Source organism: Mytilus edulis, chromosome 5, assembly GCF_963676685.1.
Source record: "Mytilus edulis chromosome 5, xbMytEdul2.2, whole genome shotgun sequence".
Classification (NCBI taxonomy): Eukaryota; Metazoa; Mollusca; class Bivalvia; order Mytilida; family Mytilidae; genus Mytilus; species Mytilus edulis.
In genome coordinates, this window is record NC_092348.1 from 82,029,610 (window position 1) to 82,054,146 (window position 24,537).

At 33.2% G+C, this 24,537-nt stretch overlaps 1 protein-coding gene across 1 annotated transcript; it reads left to right on the forward strand.

Annotated features, from left to right (window-relative positions):
- The first annotated feature begins 5,161 nt into the window (after positions 1 to 5,161).
- Positions 5,162 to 23,090, forward strand: LOC139524609 (uncharacterized). The gene is made up of 7 exons (XM_071319544.1): positions 5,162 to 5,326; positions 7,888 to 8,097; positions 8,683 to 11,386; positions 12,674 to 12,866; positions 13,582 to 13,886; positions 16,386 to 16,613; positions 19,753 to 23,090. The coding sequence occupies exons 2-7, from the start codon at positions 7,918 to 7,920 to the stop codon at positions 21,747 to 21,749; spliced, it is 5,607 nt and encodes a 1,868-aa protein (XP_071175645.1). The 5' UTR covers positions 5,162 to 5,326; positions 7,888 to 7,917; the 3' UTR covers positions 21,750 to 23,090.
- Positions 23,091 to 24,537: the final 1,447 nt, after the last annotated feature.

Consider the following 24,537-nt stretch of genomic DNA (forward strand, 5'->3'; position numbering starts at 1 on the left):
TTCAGCACTATTGGTTTTCATGATGGCCCTATACAGCTCTCTGTTGATACAGTATTTCAGCACTATTGGTTTTCATGATGGCCCTATACAGCTCTCTGTTGATACAGTATTTCAGCACTATTGGTTTTCATGATGGCCCTATACAGCTCTCTGTTGATACAGTATTTCAGCACTATTGGTTTTCATGATGGCCCTATACAGCTCTCTGTTGATACAGTATTTCAGCACTATTGGTTTTCATGAAGGCCCTATACAGCTCTCTGTTGATACAGTATTTCAGCACTATTGGTTTTCATGAAGGCCCTATACAGCTCTATGTTGATACAGTATTTCAGCACTATTGGTTTTCATGAAGGCCCTATACAGCACTCTGTTGATACAGTATTTCAGCACTATTGGTTTTCATGATGGCCCTATACAGCTCTCTGTTTATACAGTATTTCAGCACCATTGGTTTTCATGAAGGCTTTCTTGAAAGAGACTAAGCTTACTAAGAATCAACTCAAGTTAGGGTTCATCTCTTTCAAAGATATGTTTTATTTTATTTTCGAAACAAGATCTTTGTTTACTATGTGCCAAAACCTGTAATTTAATTCTGGAAAGACGCCGAAAAGTTTTATATTGTCAATAGTTTCCAAAGTATGCTGAATATGTTAACCATTTATATTTGATATTTATGATGTATAAACATGTTGTTATATTTGTTATCGTTTCTAAAAACTCTGTACATATTGGCTTATGTATACGTAAATAAAATAATGAATTAATTGGAATTATTAAATGAGACGTAAGACTCGTCAGGGCCGCTCGAACAAAACTGTAGACATATAGTAGGATCCGTTCCGGGGCATTTGATTTCACCGTCGAATTTTGGTGGAGCTCAGGCTTTAGTTTTACATGTTGCATTTTGTATACTGTTGGTCTTTTGGTCTTTTTCTGTTTGTGCCAGTGCGTTGTCCGTTTATTTTCAATTAATATGTATGAATGTCCCTTTGCTATCTTCCGCTTCTATTCAATAGTGAATGATATGTATTAGAATGCGAGGGTATCCTAGCCAGTACTTCGGTAATTGCATGAACATACGAATGTATATCCCTTTATGCATAGCTCCGATTCGATGTCCGGGTTTGTGATTTTCTGTAGCTCTTTTCTTGTTTTATCAGCTCTTCGCCGTTTAAATTAAGTTTGGATATTCACATATTTTGGACCAAATCACCGAACAATAGCAACTGTTTAAAACGGAGGATACATAACAATTGATATTTGTAAGTACTAAAATATAAAATAACAAAATAATCAAAATCCAAGGAGAATCCAAAATGAAAAGTCCATTATCAAATGACAAAATTAAAAGCTCAAACACATCAAATGGAAAGAAAACAACTTTTGGTGACCTATATTGTTAACTTCTGTGTCAGTTGGTCTCTTGTAGAGAGTTGTCTCATTGGCAATCATACCACATCTTCCTTTTTATACGACTGCAAAAAAAAAATTTGCGTCGTATATTGGTATCATGTCGTTGTTGTCGTCGTCTGCGTCGTCGTCCGAAGACACATTTTGTTTCCGGACAATAACTTTTGTTTTAGTGAATGGATCTCTATAATTTTTTACCAGAAGGTTCAATACCACTAAAGGAAGATTGGGATTGATTTTGGGGGTTATGGTTCAAATAGTTGAGGAATTAGGGGCCAAAAAAGGGGACCAAAATAAGCATTTTTGTAGTTTTCAAACAATAACTTGTGTTTAAGTGTATGAATCTCTTTGAAATTATACCACAAGTTTCCATATCATGAAGGGATGGTTACATAGGCGGATCCAGGGGGGGGGGGCCTGGGGGCCCGGGCCCCCCTTTCGTGGGAAAAATTTGGTTGATTATATAGGGAATCATTGAAGCATGACTGGATCCCCCCCTTAGGTCAGTCAGCGCCCCCCCCCCCCCCCTTAGGAAAAGTTCTGGATCCGCCACTGGGTTAGTTTTGACTTTGGGAGTTATCGCTCAACATTTTTTAGAATTAGGGGCAAAAGGGCCAAATGAGGGGAATAACTAGGTTTTTTTGGTCAATGGACTACATGTATTAAGACAATTTAAAAGTAATGTAAGGGAGGTAATTCAAAAACATTTAACATACAATGTTGGGTATGTTCTGATTTACCTCCCTTACACTTCTTGTAAACTATGAAATGTCAGATTTTAGACTAATTGCAAAAAAAAGGGGGTGTAGCAGTTTTCATTTTTTTCCCAAAGTTTCTCAAATTCCAAATGTTTGAAATGTTTGAAGAAGAAATCTTAAATTGCACAATATTGTGCAATAGATTTGTAAGATCTTGACATTTGTTTTGTGTCATAAACTAATATGTTAAAATTTTGATCACAATCCAAATTCAGAGATGTATCAAGCTTGAATGTTGTGTCCATACTTGTCCCAACTGTTCAGGGTTTGACTTCTGCGGTTGTATAAAGCTGCGCCCTGCGGAGCACCTGGTTATATTTCATATAGTACAGGCAATTCCTCATTTAGAAAATGGTTGATTAAACCTGGTATTATAGCTAGATAAACCATCAACTAGTTAATGATTATATGGAGGTCTATAGCAAATATAGGAGGGATTTTGGTTTCATTTTGAAGCATACAATATCTTCGACCCCCATCCCCCCTTATTTAAGATTTGAACTTGGCTTCTGATTTTAAAAAGGTTCTATGTTGTGTTCTTCGTGCTGTTCTTTGTCTTTTTGATTGTTTTTCGTTTTTTGCCATTACGTTGTCAGTTTATTTTCGAAAATCTTTTTGGTTTCTTTTGCCTCTCATTTATCAATTTTAATACAGTCCAAGTATGAACGTTTTGAGAATTCAAGAACTTTTTTAACCAGTCATTGAACTGAATGAAACATTGACAAAAGCTATTTTATGATTAAAAGACGTCGACAGCAAAATTTATCTTTATTGATTCTAGTCATAAATTGCCTGAGCTATATTTCGGAAATCTCAGTTTTGAAGGGACATTGGCTGTCAAGTTCATATTCACGGATTTGACTCAAATTCTCATATTTGATTAATAACATACTTATTGTTTATCAAAGGTACCAGGCTTATAATTTGATACGCCTGACCCGCGTTTCGTCTACACAAGACTTATCAGTGTCGCTCAGGTCAAAACAGTTAAAAAGTCAAACTAGTATAAAGCTGAAGAGCACGAGTCAATGACGGATAAGGTAATCTATGCCTAGAATAAGAATATCCTTAGTTTTTCGAATAATTCATACTTTTGCAAACAGTTATTTTTTATTAAAATATCATATAATTGATTTTCATGTCAACACCTAAGTGCTAACTACTGGACTGGTTATATGCTGGATGACGAAACGTCCACCAGCAGTGGCATCGACCAAGTGGTGTAAATAGTTTTCAAAGGTACCAGGCTTATAATTTGATACGCCAGACGAGTGTTTCGTCTACATTATACTCATCAGTAACGCTCAGATCAAAACGGTTATAAAACGTATATCCAAATTATAAAATGTCAGAAATAAACAATTAACAAGTCATATGCTCGATAACATGTTTGATTATTATGAGTGTGTTTTTTAGTCAAGACGCCATCTAATTAATTATCGAATTGACCTCCGAAGACTGCCGATGGTCATATAAGCGATATGTATACATGAAAATAGATATATATATATATATAGAAAGCGAACTCGTGCATTTAGATTCTTGTAGTTCTGTTTAATTTCACATTATAGGTTAAACATATATGTTTATCATCCCGTCATCCCGTCATTGTGCTATTGTAAACTTTTTTGTCTTTCAGTTTTATGCTAATGTGCTTTGTCTATATGCCTTTTTGTGCTTCTTTGTTGCTTCTTTGTTTGTTTTAATAGTGATTAAGATTATAACACAAGGTTAACTGCTGTTACACTTTTTTGTCATTTTTACCTTTTATGTCTGTGTGATTTGTTTACACATCGTTGTCAATATAATGGAATTTCATGCGAATGACATACAAGTGAGAGGTTTAGCTAGCTATAAAACCAGATTTAATCCCCCCATTTTCACATATGAAAATGTCTGTACCAAGTCGGGAATATGACAATTGTTATTCATTCGTTTGATATGTTTGAGCTTTTGATTAAGGACTTTCCGTTTTGAATTTTCAGTTTTTCAATTTTTAAAATGAAACAAGGGTAAATCATTTGATTGACTGATCCGATCCTCAAAAGTCATTCCTATACAGGTAAAAAGTAAAATCAGAAAAGTTCTGAACTCAAAACTGAAATGAACTAAATATTAAAAGTAAATTTCCAGTACTACATATTTTAGTGCTGAAATAGTACCTATGCAAAAGTAGCTGTGTAGCACTTAAAAAAACAAGAATGTGTCCAAAGTACACGGATGCCCCACTCGCACTATCATTTTCCATGTTCAATGGAACGTGAAATTGGGTAAAAAAAACTAATTTGGCATTAAACTTCAACTTCATCAAAAACTACCTTGACCAAAAACTTGAACCTGAAACTCGCACTTTCATTTTCTATGTTCATTGGACCATGAAATAGACCACTTTCGAGTTCATCCGTCACCGGACAAAACTCGTCAATTATACGCCCATATTAACCCAAGAAATAAAATGAACGCTCATACGGGTCGATGGACGATACTGTAGACAAGATAATATGTATACAAATATATAGAAGTAAATATGTCAATTTCACATATATCCAACCACGCACGCATTTTTATTCAAACGCACACGGCATGTTGACCACAGAAATATTTAAAATATTAATGAAGAACAGACGATTATCAACCATGTCAAATGAGAAAAAAAATTATAATTTATTTCTCACAGATTTATTAAAGCTATCAGAGGGGGAAAACTTTTTCAATTGTGATACGGACACTTGTTGTTTGTCTTTACAAATAGTCTCTTTTACTACATTTATATACGAGTAATACGGGAAACATACCCTGAATAACCGACTTTTAATAAATGAATCCTTTCAATACTGATTATCTTAAATGATTTATGAAATCGAAAGAAAATACTTCATCATATTTATGGAATACTTAAAATAACTGTTTCTATATCACTACTATTTCACACACAAGTGGATATCCTAATTTTTCCTCCGGGTTTGGAAATTTTCATTTATTTTTAGTTTAAAAAGAATATGGTATCATACGATTTAAATGGTAATATACACATTTCCTGTTAATTTTCTGACAATAACTCAAGGACAGTAATGTAATATTTGAGATCGATTATTCCCCTTTATCTGGTTGGAAATTGTCTACTTTCGATTCAGTAAAAGGAAGTTGTCCCTTTGGTAAGTATTTATTATTCGATAATTTTGGCTAATGAAAGATAAACATATGATAATTATATTTGTATTTTAACTTCTTTTGATTTTTTAGAAGTTAAAACAAAGTTCAAAACAAAGGATATTCCCTGTCTGAAAGCCGTTTTTACTATTGACGGTACAAAGCAAAAGTACTTCACACTATAAATGAAAAATATACAGACATGCAGTTCATTCACTATATATGAGGGGGGCAAGGGGGTCCCAATAACAGCAAAACAGCAAATTGATTTGGCTCATAACAGATAACAAGGAATTAAAATGTACAAAAACAGATAACAGTAAATGAAATATTAAAATAATTCGGTCTTTGACAAATCAGTATTTCTTATTACGGATATAATCCTTTGTAATGCATTCCATTTTCTATGACTATGTTTTAGTATTAATTTATGTATCTAGAATGTGTTTAAATAACTACTCAATATATTATAATATATTTTACACGCTCGTTTACGGAACGTATTATGGTATACTGTTGTCCGTCTGTTGTCAACATGTCGGACATTAACTCAAAAACTCTTTAACCAATTTGCATTAAACTTTGGGACATTTTTTATATCTATTGACGTGAGCTCCCTTTTTGTTTTTTTTATAAATTTTAGATTTAAAGTTTCTGGGTAATGGGTTTTTATTCAATAAAATTGGTGGTTTTTTTTTAGTTTTCTGAGAATATCTCAAAAATGCTTTTACAAAGCAAGGAATTTTGGTGAATTGTTTATATCTATTAACATGAGGTCACTTTCAATTTTTATAAATTTTAGATTTTACGTTTCCGAGTTAGCGGGTTTTATTTATTAAAAAGGGGTGATTTTCCAGTTTTCAGACATTAACACAAAAATGTTTTCAGCAGTTCTCACGAAACTTTGCTGAAATGTTTATAACTATTGTTGTAAACTCCCTTTCGATTTTTATTTATTTAGATTTCATGTTATTGAGTTAAGGGATTTTATTCATTAGATAAAGGTGGTATTTTCTTGTTTTCAAAAATAACTCAAAAATGCTTTCAGCAGTTCTCATGAAACGTTAGTGTATTGTTTAGATATATTGACTGAAGCTCCTTTTTTTGCTAATAAAAAAATGACCTAAAAGAGTTTGAATATTCTGACTTTTTCTAAATGACCATTTAATGAGGTGTGTGAATTTTTCTTAATAAGACTATGAGGCAAAGTGGTATATAGGGTAGCAAAATCAAAAGCACCAATTATAAGCATGCAATTTATCAAGTACTTCGAACGAATTTTGACACTCCAAAAGCAATTTATTCCACTATTTTCAAAGGCCTTATTTGAACAATTTTTTTATCAGCTGAGGTTTTTGATTGTTCCAAGTGTATTAGTAAGTAGAATACATAGTTTAGTAGGGAAACAATGGCTTGAAACGAAAGAAATCTTTGTTTGTAATGAGTTATATGCAGCTTCGGACCCAAGTACATCGTTGGAACTTTCATTGTACAATGCATTTGGTTCTGCTTTGAAAAGAATCACACAACTGAGTCTATGTACCATATTATATAAAAGGTTAACTGGTTGTTATGACCTAGTCCTTAATTGAGATTCTTGTCAGATATTCCTGGCCATATGTTTTCCTTTTTGTCATATTAAGAATTGTTTTAATTTAATATGTTCGTACGGGAAACCAGGTACATTATTCTAATACAAAAAAATAAGATAATTCTAAATACACATTCATAAAAAAATGGAATTTATTACAAAGGATAATCATAAGATATACTTGAATTGTCCTGGACCTCACTTCTGTGATGGGTAAATGTTAATGGAATCCTTCTCTGAATACGGTACAAACATATTAGTAGTGGTTGACCCCAATGTCCAATGATCTTCAGTTTATACCGAATATTGACTGTAAAAAATAAAAATGCTAACATTCCAATTTTCAATAACAGTTAACAGCAAATACATTATCACAATAACAGATAACAAAAAAACTAATAGCCCAATAACAGCTAACAAAGAATAAGACAATAACAGCTAACAGCAAATATATTTTCAAAATAACAGATAACAAAGAATTAAATTGCCCCATAACAGCATAACAGTTAAACCCCTTGCCCCCCTCTTTAATATGATGCCTAATCAAGGAGAGTGTTACAAAGTATTGAACGGAACGGATATGATCTCTGCGGCGGAGATTGCCTTAAGCAACCAAAAATCAATCAATATAAAAACTAGTTGATATTTCATTTTTAGCTGTGTACTCACATTCACAAACTTTCTCTGTATCAGCTGAAGAAAACATATTAAATCAACCAGTAGACACCCGAAACGAATTGAACAGTTAAATATTTAAGAAGAATAGTTATGATGCACACCGATAAGAAACAACATAAAGCCAGTTCTCATAATCACAATTCTGAAAATCGGTGGTTTTCCCTGCGAGTATTGTTAAATTTACAGTTTTGTTTTTTGACAACATACAGGGACATTTAAGATTCTCGTCAATAACAAAACAAGAGACAGAGTAGAATTTCATTTTCATATAGATCATTGTATACATACTTTAATTAGCAATTAGAGTACTAGTAATCCTACAACAATATGAACGAAGATGACGACGATGAAAGCGGCATTGGGAAGATGTACAATAGACAGGAGGCTAAAAACTCGAATATTTCCTTCATATGGGGATCTCCTCTGCATAAGATGATAGACATCGAAGGAACAGATCCATATGATACTGTTGACTTAGTTGATTTAAATGCTGCAACAGAGAGCAAGGTAAGTAGATCTAACTGTATTGTTTTTTATTGAGAAAAAAGGGACAGGTATATAAATTTGACGCTATACATGGTTGAAATCTAATTAAAAAAACGCATTTGCATGAAAACGTTAATATCGAATGAATAACGTAATGTGCAATGTATAACAACACCAAAAGAGTCACAGATGCAGAAATTTTCGGTGAATACTTGGAAACTATAAATCAATGAGGAAAATAGTGTGTGGGGGGGGGGGGGGTTGCAACTCTAAAAATATAGCAGATATTATTGACTAACTAATATACAATTTAACTATGAAAGCTTTGTTTTGATTTCACGTTTAAAAGTTCGCCTTGACTCACATGGCGTTGTCAGTTTGTTTTAGATTTATGAGTTTGACTGTCCCTTTGGTATCTTTCGTCCCTCTTGTAGTCTACTCCTTCACCATAATATTATTATACTATTATATAAAGCATTTCCCCTTTGTACTGATACTGATCTATTTTTTTTTCTATATTTTTTCTTTCGATAAAAAAAAAAGTTCATACAAAAAAAAACATGTCAAAATAACTGAATAGACCTTTTCGTGGTTTATGTTTCACAGGGTCAAGACAATCAATATACAACAATTGAGCGAGGAAACTCTTATGAATCACATTACCATTCTGACACAGAAAGTACACAAAACACTTTTGCCCTATTTGGGTATGATCACCTTGGAGATCTAGATACATCCGACGACGAGATAAATGAATGTAGACCCGTCCATGAATGTATTCCTTTGATACAAACAGATACAAAACCTTGCCATGTGGGGGAAAATTTAATTCTTGGAAAATTGAAAGGCATTCCTTCTTATGTTGGAGGGCCTGCTGAATTTGACGAAAATCATTATGAAAAAAGTGCTAAAAAAATGAAGAAACCCGTTTATCCAACATTAAATGCGAAAGACGACAATAGCACATTTGAAATAACTTCCAATGACGAATTAAGTCAAGACCAGTACAACTCCATGACACAAGACACCGTAGAAAACCCTTGTCAAGAAAAGAAAGAAGAATCTAGTAAAAATAAATGTGAAACATTAGCTTCTAAACAAATAATGTCTTTTAATGACCACGATAGCTTGGAAAAGGAAACACAAATACAAGGCCATAGCTTCACTAAAACATATGGCAACGACGAAGAAATAACAGAGGTGTCAATCGTGAGTATAACTGAAAAGGGACCCATAACTGAAGAAACCGAAGAAAAAATCTTAACAGATGAAAAGAATTCTGATCACTTGGCAAAATCATCTTGTGAAATAGAAGTTGGAGACAAAAAGAACGAAACAATGGTTGAGTTAACTGAGACAACTAATCACCTCATAAGCACAACAGAAATCAACTTTGAACATACCAATCAGACACCTGAAGGTATTGAAACAGGTTTAAATGAATTGCCGACCGTACTCTACGACGAGAAATGCAATGATATGCAGTCTATGAAAAATTTCAAGGAAAAATCTCCCAAAATCATAAAAGACGAGCTCTCAACACCATCAAATAACGATTATTCAGAAGCATCATATACAAGTGAAATTAAAGATTCTTTCAGTGACAATATGAATAACATTACCGACAACTCTGAACATTCACATATGGAAACTTTCTCTGACATTTCAAACATAAATGTGGAACATGATGTAGTAGATAAGGCGATTTTACCAGCATCTAGTGATAGAGGTGAAACTACCCAAGAACTACAAAAATCACAAAATAAAACTATAGAGGAATCATTAACCGGGAATGATATAGAAAACGGAGAACCATTAAATCTAACAAAACAAGACATTCAATTCCAATTATCTATTAAAAGTTCGATGAAGGGAAATTTACACATAATAAATGTCCCAAGCAAAGCAGATCAGAAATACTTTCCCAATTCGACTAAGTCATTTGGTGAGCCAAAAAGTATTGCTTTCACAAATGGTTCAATAGAACATGTAACACTGATTAAAACAAAGGAAACAAGAAAAGGAAACAATCAGTTTCATTGCAACATTAAGTCGTCCGTTATTGGAACACAATCGTTGCAAGATCACTCGAACCGACGGCAGAAATCAAAGGTACTAGCAGTAAAAAAAGAATTCGACAATTCTGCAAATTTCGTGAAAGATTTATGTCTAATTGGATCCAACAACTTGAAAAGGTCTAGAAGCGGGGAAAGTCCTAAAATCAAAACAACCACAGATTTAGAGTCAAATTCGTTGACACCAATCGAAAAAAGACTGTCAGGCACTGGGACTGAGCCGGAAAACATTTTAGTTGGTGACAGAAATGACGATTTAAACATAAAACCATACAAAGCAGACACACATTCCTTAAGAATACTGCCCAGCCATGAGAACACTGATAGCTTACCAGTTAAAGGTATATATGAAATTTCAGAAAATACAAAAGAAATGGAACACGGTGAGGAGTATAGAGATAATAATCGTGATCAACCATTTATAATTAGACATTTTGGAAACAAAGAAGATTTGAACAATTGTCAACACAAAGGTAAATCAACTACATTTGACAAATTAGGAGAGTTAAAAAAACCAAAATCGTTGAAAGGTAACAAAGACATTGAATTCAAGTATAAAACTAGGTGTCACCAGATTGAACTATCAAGAAGTGAATCGAAAGACGCCCGCACAATTAAATCTTTGCCCAAGCACACCAAAAATGAACAAACACATTCGGAATTCAGTGCATGGGAACGTTTTGAACATCAGAACATATCAGTTGATAATTCATTTGAGGCGAGAGCCAATCAACCTTGGAGTATGAAATCAAATCAAAATTGGAGTCAAGATGAACAAGACAAATGGATTCCAAAGTGGAATCAAACATCACACCATCAGAGTCGAATGCCATATCAAGATAGTAATGACTTTTACCATCAAGAACCAACTAGTTTTCCATATAGTCCTTATAATGTGACAACAAACACTCACTGGAGCGAAAATAGAGATCCCCAATCAAATGAAAAGGACAACCATTATCTAACTCGGGAATATAACGAAATGCATAGCCCTCAACATGCAAATCAGTCAGACAATGATGAACAGTACAGTACGTACAGCAGCAACTTTACAACTCCAACAGACGACCATCAAAGTTCAAAACATAATCAGATAATGAGATCTGGGAATTTGCAGCTCTGGAAGTCACATCAAAGGGATGTAGACACACAACCCATATCTAACATGCCACTAGTTACAAGGTACAGAGGTAGCGGGAATGGGTCATGGTATACTCCTGAACATTCAAATGAAGGTAATATTTTTCAACAATTTTAACGTTTATTAAAGCTTAAATGATTGTCAGTAAATAGTTTTTATTATAATGCATTTCTATATGAAATATTGAATAAACCGCTAATAATTATGATCCAAAAAGAGAACATTTCACCCATTCGTCTAAACCATTCATTTTAAAATCTAACTGTTGTAGTCGGTTGTACTGCATCCGAAAATGATGGCCTTAACTTTATAAATGTATTGTCAAATTTAAAACAACAAAATTTTATTGGGTGAAAACTGGTTACAATGCTAATGATCTAATTGGCCAAATTTCAAATGCTTTCTTTCGATGAATAGTTTAACCTCTTCACGGAATCTTCAGCTCAGAGAAGGACTTCAGTTGCACATATAAATAACTGACATGGCAGGTTATTTATTCATAGTATGAAAAGCTCATTTTGTCAACGCATCTTATCCTTTTTAACTGGTTTGGTTTTTTTCAAAGGAATTTTGTTTATTGAACGGTTGTCTCTAATAAACAACATAATACGTCAGAAGAGATTAAAAAAAATATTACCGATGCGCCAGATGAGCGTCGCATACTCCGTATGGAGTCTCGCCTTAATTATTAATTACGTAAAAGAGTATCGTGGATTTCGTAGAATATAAAACTCTGTTAAACTTACAACAATCTATAATGAAATATCGTAAAATTAAAAATCAATTCAGACACAATACCGGTTTCATATTAAAAAGTAAAATCACAAAAATACTGAACTTAGAGGAAGATCAATTGGGAAAGTCCATAATCACATGGCAAAATCAAATAACAAAACGCATCAAAAACGAATGGACAAAAACTGTCATATTCCTGACTTGGTACAGGCATTTTCAAATGTAGAAAATGGTGGATTAAACCTGGTTCTATAGCTTTTAAATTTTCATACCAGTTATCCTGATGCCAAACACAGTTTTCAAGTATCTTTTAAACATGTATCATGTTTGTTATCATTGAATAGATCTCATGGAAATATCTAATGAAAATGTAGAAGGCCATCCCTATTATAGGGTTTGCGAAGGTGTTTACCCAGAAGCAATGGCAAAACAACATCTTCTTTTCAAATAAAAAGAAGCTGATTGTTAAAAAAAGGAATTATTTCCCAATAGTTCGAGACAATAATATCATTTCAAACTGTTCATTCAGAGAAAATATGTATACATATATATATAAATTGCCAATTATATGTTCACTTATTGACAAACATGTTGAGATATAACTATAGTAATGGTGCACAATTACTAAATCTTCCGTCCTTTATAGGTGAATGTAACTGTTGTAAATGTACAGTCAAACAACATCTTTCTCTACTCACTGAATTTATGGAAAAAATAGGATATGAAGTAAAAAATGTTTCTGGTGATGGAAACTGCTTATTTGCTGCCATTGTTGATCAGCTGAGAATCAATGGAGATTTCTCTTATACGACTGACAGTCTCCGTAAAAAGGCAGTGCAGTAAGCTATTTAGATGTTTTATACCTACGCAAATTTAATTGCCCATTGACTCATTCCAATGGTCAGAGGAGGTCTGTTTTTGTTCCCAAACTTTCGTGTATGTGCTACTCTAATTGCATTACAGCCTTAGAGAGAGTAGCATTTCAAATAACTGGACTGAGGGAAAAGTGGCTGAAACAGCATAAATGGAATCTACCAACGATTTTTTTTTAATTTTTGTGTGCCTATTATTATCTATTATCTATATAATATAGAAATATTAATCAAAACAAATAACTTCTTGGTTGAAAGTAAATGTCACGTCGTATTTTCCACCCTCGTCCATTTTCTTTCTGTCAAATCTTTTGTAATTATTGTAAAATATAATTATTTTCTCCAACATCTTCTGTTTGTAACATTGAAACGATTGCACATTCGGTCATTGATAACTTAAAATTCAAACCAAGCTTGCAATTGAAATATTATTGGAAATAAAAACAAATTGAGACATATATAGGAAACGAGGGATCACATATATCATTAAAAAGATATATTAGATCGAAAATAACAAAAAGAAAGAGCTCAGGCTAATTGTAATCGATATCACATAAATGTATCAATGTGCAATTGGAAAGAATTCACATCACAAAGCGTGATTTCACATGATTTAATAAAGATCAGAATATATGTTTGATAGATTCGCTGTTTAAATGTTTTTCGTTCTTATGCATTTTAGATTTTTGAGAAAAAGTCCACATGTTGATGAAAACACCCATCTAGAAGCATTCCTCACCGATGAAACATGGGACGAATATCTTGCTAAGATGGCGATGGATGGCCAATGGGGAGATGACATTATCCTGAAAGGGATCTCAGAGCTAACTGGAAGAAAGATAATTGTTTACAGTTCCTTCATGTCTAAGACTGAATTAACACCCACAAATCTTTACGAGAGAGATGAGTTGTATATTGGGCATATAAAGTCCCTTATGCATTTTGTCAGTCTTAGGCCATACTATTGGGAATCCCTATGGGCTCTAAGTAAGTAAAAATTATAAAGCCGAAAACTTTCTTAGAAGAATATGCGATCCTTTGAAGTTGATTGTCGTTCAACATTTCATTTCAAGTAGTACTATTTTAAGATGAATAAATATCGGATTTCTTTTAAAAGATAATAATTTTGTGTATGTGTTTTTTTTCCATAGTTTTGTACAAGCGGCATATCAAAATTGATATGATCATTAAATTTAGTCCTTACATAAACAAGAAAGTGTTTTCTTTCAAAATAAAAAAATAAAAACAAACAAACAAGGATTTTTTTCAAACGGAATAACACATCCCCATTTTTTACGGAGATGTTGTTCTATGCCCAGAAACTATCCTGGTAAATTTATCAAACCTATAAACAAAGTTATTCTAAAAGATTACCAATTCAACATTGTCATAAAATCTTTCCATATTGTTTTTATTGGTATAAATATTGATTTTGTAATCAGTAGATTAAAAGCAAAACTAAATTGTATTGATATATACATACACATTTTCATGGATCTACAATATGTCGAATGCAATATCTTGGCATTGCACAAGGTCATGTTTTTCTCTGACTGTTTATGACGTCTTTAAACTAAATCCATTTGAAGTTGGGTGTATACTGATTGAAAATTGACTGTTAGATGCATGATTCTTTTTTTTAACATTAATTGTTATTGGCTTGAACTAGCTGTCAGTAACTGCAAGTACTCTCATATCTGTACTTTTCAGTGTCATTTTGTTGTTAGGATGTACAAGTACTCCGTCCCGTCCACTCTGTGTTTTTATACGCTGGTTTACGGGATATATTATGGTATACTATTGTCTGTCCGTATGACCGTCCGTCGTCAACTTATCGGACATTACCTCAAAAACGCTTTAACCTTTCTGCAAAAAAATGTGGTGAATTGTTTAGTACCAAGTCAGGAATATGGTCATTGTTATATTATAGTTCGTTTCTGTGTGTATTACATTATAACGTTGTGTCGTTTGTTTTCTCTTATTTTTGAGTGTAAATTCACATTGCGATAAGACGTGTCATGGTACTTGTCTATCCCAAATTCATGTATTTGGTTTTGATGTTATATATATATGTTATATTTGTTATTCTCGTGGGATTTTGTCTATGTGTGTTACATTTTAGTGTTATGTCGTTGTTCTCCTCTTATATGTAATGCGTTTCCCTCGGTTTTAGTTTGTTATCCCGATTTTGTTTTTTGTCCATGGATTTATGAGTTTTGAACAGCGGTATACTACTGTTGCCTTTATTTATAAATATTAGTTTAAACATATTTATTTATAGTGGATTGGGAAACAAGTTTTGCAACTTATATTAATCCCTTTCCACTTTGCGGGTGCGAGTGCTGCCTTGTAGCGGCATTAGCCTACTCTTTTTCGAAATCTACAAGAGTGTCTTTAACGTGCAAAGAGATATGGCTCTCTCTCTTAACACGGGTCAGCCATTTATCGTTTATAAATATTGACATGAGCTGCCTTTCCATTTTCATAAATTTTGTATTTTCGTTTCTAAGTTAGGGGGTTTCATTCATTAAAAAAGGGGCAGTTTACAGTTTTCGAACATTAACTCCAAAATGCTTTCAGCAGTTCTCATAAAACTTTGATTAATTGTTAATATCTATTGATGTAAGCTCCATTTCGAATTTCATAAATTTTAGATTCTACGTTTTCAAGTGGGGGTTTATTCATTAAAAAGGAGGGATTTTCCAGTTCTCGGACAATACCCCAAAAATGTTTTTAGCAGTTCTCATGAAACTATGGTGAATTGTCTAAATATATTGATAAATGCTCCCTTTGCGTTTTAATTTTCATAAATTTCTAATGTGACATTAAGAAGTGATTGAACTTTATTCTTTAAAAATTCGACGGACGTATCATGCGCTCATGGTACAGCTGTTCATTGCTATATGTATTTCTATTTTTATCAATCTGACGACTTAAGCTTTTTTCAACAGATTTTTATAATTCGTTCTTATATAGTCCTGTTACACCATTGTCCCAGGTTAGGGGAGCGTTGCGGTCCCGCTAACATGTTAATCCCGCCACATTCGGTATGTATGTGCCTGTCCCAAGTCAGGAGCCTCTGATTCAGTGGTTGTCGTTTGTTGCTGTGTTAAGTATTTGTTTTAGTTCATTTTTTGTACAATAATAACGCTGTTAGTTTTTTCGTTTTATATCAAATTTTGTGATTTCGGGGCCTTTTATAGCTGACTATGCGTTATGTGCTTTGTTCATTGTTAAAGGCCGTACGGTGATCTGAAGCTGTTAATATCTGTGTCATTTGGTCTCTCCTGGAGAGTTGTCTTATTGGCCATCATACTTCATCTAAAAATTTATATATTTATAGTTTATAACGCGACAAGAGTATTTCATCTACTCGAGACTCATCAGTGCCACTCGAATCATAAGTAGATACACCAAAAAGCAATCACGAAATTTAAAAAGCATCGTTTCATTTATTCTTTATTTGGACATTGTTTTCTTTTGTAGAAGCAACGTCACATAGAGCACGAAAAATGATGGATGAAATGCGACTCGGCTCTACATTAATGCATTCTTGCGAAGAGGAAGCTCTGAAAAAGATAAATGAATTGAGAGAATCCATTGCAAAGGGTGAGATGGATAGCAAAGACAAATTCCAAGAAATAGAACAAATTTTTAGAGAGTTGCGGACAGCCATGCACAAGCATACAACAGAATTGCTGGAGGACACACAAGGTAAAAGAAACGATAGAAGTAAATTTTTTAATGATTTTCAAAACTGTGATCACATCATGAATAAGGCCAAGGTCAGGTGACGAATATTTATACTTTTCAACAATATATTGAGCAAAAAAGTTGTTGTACTACCTAAAGTCAGACCAATGGCATTTGAATAGAATTGTATTTGCTGTAAACAATTCTAATTTTTAACGAAATTGTACAAGTCGAAGAGAAACCGATAAAACAATGGCAAAAAAAACACAAAACAAATGAGTAATTGACAACCATGTAATTAAAAATAACGCGTAAATTACTTATTTAGCATACATACGGATGCTAAACTTTTCCATTTCAGTTTTTAAGTTATGATACATGATAAGTTGTGCAAAATACTGATGTTTTAAAAAAAACCTAATAATTTTAAACGAAACAAGAATGTGTCCAGAGTACACAGATGCCGCATACTCACTATCATTTTCCATGTTCAATGGACCGTGAAATTGGGGTTAAAATCTAATTTGGCATTTAAATTAGAAAGATCTTATCATAGGGAACATGTGAAATAAGTTTCAAGTTAATTGGATTTCAAATTCATCAAAAACTACCTTGACGAAAAACTTTAACCTGAAACTTGCATTATCATTTTCTATGTTCAGTGGACCGTGAAATTGGGGTCAAAAATCTAATTTGGCATTTAAATTAGAAAGATCATATCGTAGGGAACATGTGAAATAAGTTTCAAGATGATTGGATATCAACTTCATCAAAAACTACCTTGACCAAAAACTTTAACCTGAAACTTGCATTAACATTTTTTATGTTCAGTAGACCGTGCAATTGGGGTCAAAAATATAATTTGGCATTGAAATTAGAAATATCATATCATAGGGAACATGTTTTCTAAGTTAGAGTAGATTGGACTTCAACTTCATCAAAATCTACCTTGACCAAAAACTTTAACCTGACGCGGGACTAACGGACGCACATACATGTACCAGAAAACATAATGCCCCTCTGCTATCGTAGGTGGGGCATAAAAACCCTAATTTTAAATACAAATAAAGGCAACAGTAGAGAGAAACAATCCGGGTTACAGACTAAAACCGAGGGAAACACATCAACTGTAAGAGGATAACAACGAAAAATACTGATATAATCACGAACATTTGATGTTGATATTTTCCAAATGCGAAATGATTTTATCATTTTCCAAATGCGAAACGAAATGTGGTGATTCAATTTTTCTTATACTTTGGTTTATGTCTTACTTTTTCAATTCAAATCCAAACATGAGAATTAGTATAAGACATGTTCACAATCATCCAATACCGAAACCAAAACCGAAACCAAAAATAGTAGTGAGGTTAATAGTAAATGTGTATAATGTTAATTAACTCAAACCTTGACTCCATTATATTGTTAGCAATGTTAATACACAAGATGAAGTATTGAATTCACCAACTCACAGGAATCTATCAAAAACCAAAGTTAAATTCAACCATTATCAAATACACTGATGCAAGTAATATACAATTTTAGACGTTGATACAATTTATCTATGATGTACATTAATTATGAAGCAGGTTTTGTCGTAGGGAAAGAGCTGGACATAGTTCTACAATAGGTGCAATATCGTCCCGACTGCGTCTATAAAGAGAACCTATTATTCTATAAATTGTCATTCGTCTTATGATATGTTCTACCTAAACTCTTCTTGCAAGAATCTTTTCATTGACAAATTTTGCGTTGATTGCGGATTGTTGCATTTTTATTGCGTAGCTGCCATACAGTATATGGTATTGCAATAGTATGTTCGGATGGATATATGGTATCACCAAGTAAGTAACAATCGCGTGGAAACAGTTTTATCTCGGGTGGACTGATAGCATCCATCAATCTGTAAATCATCGCCTCATTATTACGACCTAAGAATTCAAACCAGTGTTGATCGATGTATCTTATTTTCTTTCCTGTGTCTATTATGAGTGCATAAGATGATATCAAGTATAAAACTATTCCTGGTTTTCAGTAGGGCGATTTATTCTATGAGAGGTACCATCAATTATGAATAGATCCAACTGCTTCTTCCAATTCTGGCCAATCATCTATCATAGCTATATAAATTCCCATTCTTCAACTAAAGCTAAAGCAAATTTCATGGATAGTTTTAAGAACTATTGATGCTAACATCAAACATTAAAGCCATGTCTTCAAATATAGGCTAACATCTTAACCAAATCAAAAGCATTCAAAAGTTTATTTTGTCAGCTTATAAGAACCGCTTCTTTATTACTCTGTATTATTCTGTTTAGCGCTCTCATGATTATCAAATATAGTTCATTAAACTATATACTGTTTCAATGGTAATTTCGAAGAAGATGATTTTATGTCTTATACATTGCTAGTATATATTATTTTTTCTTATATGGGTATAAACTTTCATCAGGTAGTAATCGGGCTTGAAAGTCTTTTCTTCGTCCAATGAATTGGAAAACTATTGAAAATATTATCATCAGTTATATATGTTGGTGATACAAACAGCATCAATTAAACATTCTTTGTTTCAATATTATTTAATATATGATATAAAATAAATATAAGCGTTAATACTGAACATCATATTTTAGATATTTTTAATATAGCTGTAATTCCATTTACTGGAATACATCCGACATTGTTACGGATTCAAATACTTTGGATGCAAACAGACAAGCAGTCTTTTCAACATAGTTAGATATGGAGTTCATAATGTTGAAATTATATTTTAACACGAATTTGATAACGGGAGCAAAGCGTTAAAAATGACACCGAAGGGAAAAGCATTAGGGACTAAAGGTAACTTTTGTCTATGCGAGATAGATTCATATAAATTGTTGAATTGAAGTAATGCTCCATCTAGTGTATTCAAATTTCAAGCAACATAATGGAATAAAAGGGTTGAGTTAATTAAATATCATAAACATTTACCATTTACCTCATTGCTATTTTTGGTTTCGGTATCGGTTTCGGTTTCGGTATCGGCTTATGGTGAACATGTCAATTAAGACGTATATTTCTAAACAGTTAAGAATTCTTTTTTTCTTCAAAAACTAACAATCAAATACTAAGATTACTACTTACAAAATAAGCAAAGTTTATTCCAATCTCATTGTAGATACAATGAATGACCTGTTACATCAAAGATTTGAAGTGGACAAACTTAGTGGAATCCCAATGATTCATTTATCATATTTGATACAACTTCTTATACAACCTAATAACTTTAGAAATGCATTAGAAGATCTTGAAAGTATGTTTGAGTCGAAAAAAGATACTATTACGAGAATTGGAACTGGATCACTCAATTTAAATGTGAACTTAATGGATTTTACTGCTGCAGTACAACACTTAGACATACTTGCAAAAAAAGTACAACGAGATACTAAACCAGTGCCTGTAACTTTTGTTTTAAAATTATCAAAAGAGGATTACTCGATAGTTGACAGAACCGAAGATCAGCGATCTCTATCCGAGCACAGTCTCATAGTGGACGACACTGATACATATCCCGGATATACACATCTTATACCAGCAAATACTGCATATTGGTCTGGCTGTGTGGAGTGGCTATCTTGCAATGATGCATTTTTACGTGGTTTGCCAAACAAGTGCAGACCAAAAACATTGTTTCAAAAAAACACTCTAATTTCTGTTCAGCTACTCGATGGTTTTGATTGCAATATCTGGCCGAGGAAAGCACAAAGTTGGACACAACGGAATCCCATTTCTGGGTGGCCGTCTGAAGACATACTTAGAGAGGCTTCTGAAAAAGGATGTACTATCGTCAAACGTGCACATGAATTTAGTGAAAATCCAGATATCGAATGGCAGTTTGTATTTAAAGAAGCAGAAAAGGTTCTCGTTCGTTCATTTGATGATTCCATGATGTTTTGTTTTCGGGTATTTAAGACACTGGTTGACCATCATACACGAACCCTCAAAGTAAGGCTGAAGACATACAGTCTTTTGACGGTAATGCTTTATTGTTGTGAGATAATTCCACAGAAAGCGTGGTCAACAAACCCTGGAGGCTGTATTATGTACATAGTGGTCTGGTTATTGCAGAGTATTGCCCAACACAACATCCCAAATTACTTTATTCCTGAAAACAATATGATAGAGCATATAGAAGATCATGACCTTAAAGATCTCGAAGTTCGTTTACAGGTTTTACGATGGTTTCCATTCGCATCAGTTTACTTTTTACTGGAAAGACATTCATTCCTGAATCTTTCTCTTATAGATAATGTAGAATCCTCTATAGAAGAGTATAAAACCTCAAAGGATAAACACAAATTGGTAGAGTCAGTTTTTGTTCCTTTGTGCTTTAAATTAGCTACCGAAAATATGAGGTATAAAATCTTCCCTTTCTACAGAAAAGCTTTGGGTTATCTCGATGTAGGATTTGAACAGACAGTAGGTGTTACAGATGAACACAGTATGACCTTCAACGATTTCATACTTTCGTTCTTGACATCAGTCCGCGACAATGAGATCAGTTTACCATTCGCACAATTAGTTGATAACGTCAAGAAAACTAATATTTGCCAAGATATGATGAAGGACAAAGCAACATTACCTATTTCCGACATTCTAGGACCTGATTATAAAGGTGAATGGCGCCATGTGTATGTTGACGTTTCCGACGACAAATGGAACTCTATCTATGAGTTAACCGGTCATTTGTTTACAAGCTATGAGTTAGAGGAATGTGCAGAAATCCTCAGATGTTCAATATCCGTCCTACAGAAAGACTTGCGAGATGATGGAACAGACTATAGTGAAATCACAGATGACGACACGAAGAAACAGCTGACAAAGTCAAGATATCAGCAAGTTTACTTCACTCTTCGGTACCTGGTGACATTCTACAAACATTTATCGAAGTGCTATGAATCAATGGATAAACAAGAGTTGTTTCAAGAACATATCCATGACTATGAAGAAATTGTAGGTCGCATCGATAGCCGTTTACATTATGAATATGTGGCGAAATTATATCGACAGTTGGGAAACACAGAAAAGGCAAAAGAGTTGGAGGACAAGGTGGAATCGATGAAAGGTAGTGGAGAACAACAGAAACCGAGATCATTATTAGTGATTTTCGCATAACGTGCTAAAGACTCCAATCAGTTTTGACATTAGTGGCTCAAACTGCTTGGATAAGGGAGAATACAGTACAAAAGTACACCTGAAGAGTAATAAGATGATGAAATTTCACCTTCATCTTGAGTTTTTATTAGATAACTTTTAAGTAACATGACATATATAACATGCATATATTCTGTCATTGATATATTTGCATTTTGTATTAATTTGCCATCATTTTCCCTTGTTCTTTTGTAAAAAGCTTTCTCGTTTGCAATCATACCATATTTTATTTGTATACTCGTGTATACCTAGCCCAAACATTCCTTATTTATTCTGATTGAAAGTAGCCATGTTACATGTTCTATATGTCCTGACGGTTTATGTTTTGTTTTGACACCAACAAACGGGTTGTTGCAGGAGTGAAATTATTCCAGAAACATGTATGATATGTACACACTAACATCATTATCAAGCGTTACAACCGACTCATCATGGTTAAATAATTTTTTATTATTAATTTAGTTTTTTTAGAAAGTACAAGGTAAATATTCAAGAGATGGTGGTAGGCTCTAAATGATGTGCCGTTTCGTTGTTTGATGAAATGCAATGCGGCTAAAATACCACGATTGGTTTCATTTTTTTTCTTTATTCATTGACCTTGTATGATTTAAGAAAAAGACTACACACAAGTGTATTAAATGGGATTTGGGTATTAATGTCTATGACGCAATAACGCAACGTCCGAAATAAAAACAACATCTGGAGCTTGGCATGAAGAGTTGATTTGATTGATTGGTGATTGCTTTACGCCACATCAAAACAAAATGACGATGTCACGGCGAGTATATGGACGCTCCTACAATTTTAATGACTGTAAAGGTGCATATGTTTGTTGACTAAAGTTGCGTGCTAGCTACTTTCATTGCATTTTGACACCTTTCGACATCTATTCTTCACAAAGCCGTTTGATTATTTATCATTAGATAGTGTTACCTAGGACTAGTATAATAGTCTGAGTTTAAGCAAAAGTGCGAAACAAAGTTACATGATATAAAACCAAATATAGGCAAACATTTAACCTATGCTGTATGCATGAAAGACTAGTTGCTGTAGTGATCATACTAGAATAGCACGAGGTTGTCTTAAGAAATTCAACCACGATTTATACCTTGTTTTTTTGTAGGCATGAGTATACAATCAATCCTGTTTTAACTGTTTCGACTTATCAAATATCAATGTGTCCGATATTCGGGAAAAGTATTTTAATGTTAATTGAATAAATGGTTTTTTTTCTAATGAGTATGCTGTTCATGCAATTGTTTTATTTTTTTAAAGAAATTGTAATAAATATTCTAAAATATATTTAAGCTGTAGGAGTTTTAAATGATTTTATTTTTTATCACATTGTCCTCGTTATGTTTATTTATTTTTAAATAAGTAATTCTGAATTGAACTGAAGTTGTAGTATATTGAAAGACCTTTTTTCTGATTTCTGAAACTGCATTCTGTTTTAATATTCTAAATAGCTCTCATTTGATAAAGTCTTTTGCGCTGATGCGTCGTAAAATAAAGAATCGAGTTGAATTGATTAATCAATCAATATTTTATCACAATGTTAGACTTAACCTGTTTTATTTACAATTGTAACAAAACGACACGAAATGATTTTAGTGCATCCCAAGTCTTTTTTATTTATTTGTTTTCATCAGGAATGATCAAAGCTAAACATTTTTAAGGCAAGGACGTATAACACTAGAAACCTGAAGAACTAGGACTAAGAGGAAACTGAAATGAGTAGCCCAATGAGTAGCCAAAGAGTTTTAATTTCTCCACAATTCTAATATTCACGGAAGAAAACTTTAAGAAAAGTATGCATGTTACTGCCTAAGTGCTGACTCCTGAGCTGGTGGTACCATCAGGCACTAGCAGTCAACCTGAAGTGGTTTCGACCCAGTTCTAGAAAATGAAAATAACACTTTATATAGGTAAAGCATCAAAGAGCTTTTCTGACTCTTAATTATCTAAAAGAACAGGTTACTGGCAAATCCAAATCGTACTTGTTAATTTGTAGTTAATTATTGCTGCTGATGTTTCATCCTCCTTGTTTGAAAACATAGTCATTCACTTTAATGGGACAAGAAGAATAGTTTTATAGCTGACTATGGGGTATGGGCTTTGCTCATTGTTGAAGGCCGTACGGTGACCTATAGTTGTTAATGTCTGTGTCATTTTGGTCTTTTGTGGATAGTTGTCTCATTGGCAATCATCCACATCTTCTTTTTTACATTTAGACATTGCACTTCATTCATCATTATAACTTCAACTAGCAATGGGTTGAAATTCTTCAACAGTTGGCCAATCCAAGAAAATGAAAATTGGGAAAATATTTTGGCGCCTTGGTATTATTAGACAACTAGGTTTTATTTAATAAGGAGAGTAATATTGAGAGCAATCAATTGAATATCTATACGCTAATGAAATGTTGATTTATTTATATATGCTGTAAACAGATTATACATAGAGATTTTTGGTAGTATGTTGTAATCATTAGAATGATTTTGGTATCAGTGAAATATTTATCAATGATTCATAGCACTTTTTATAATATTTTTGCAATAAAGACATTTTCAAACAAACTGTAATGGTCAGTTTAACAAGCAAATGAAAATTGTCAAGAACTGTCATTACCAATATTTTTGTATTACCTTACCTGCTCAATAGTATCAAAGGTACCAGGATTATAATTTGATAGCCAGGCAAGCGTTTCGTCTAAACAAGACTTATCAGTGACACTCAAGCCAAACAAGTA

Bases quoted from the DNA above. Each gene is read 5' to 3' on its own strand.
- LOC139524609 (XM_071319544.1), top strand. From the start codon at position 7,918: ATGAACGAAGATGACGACGATGAAAGCGGCATTGGGAAGATGTACAAT. The intron at 11,387-12,673 runs GTAATATTTTTC...CGTCCTTTATAG, and splicing joins TCCTGAACATTCAAATGAAG to GTGAATGTAACTGTTGTAAA. The intron at 12,867-13,581 runs GTAAGCTATTTA...TATGCATTTTAG, and splicing joins CTCCGTAAAAAGGCAGTGCA to ATTTTTGAGAAAAAGTCCAC.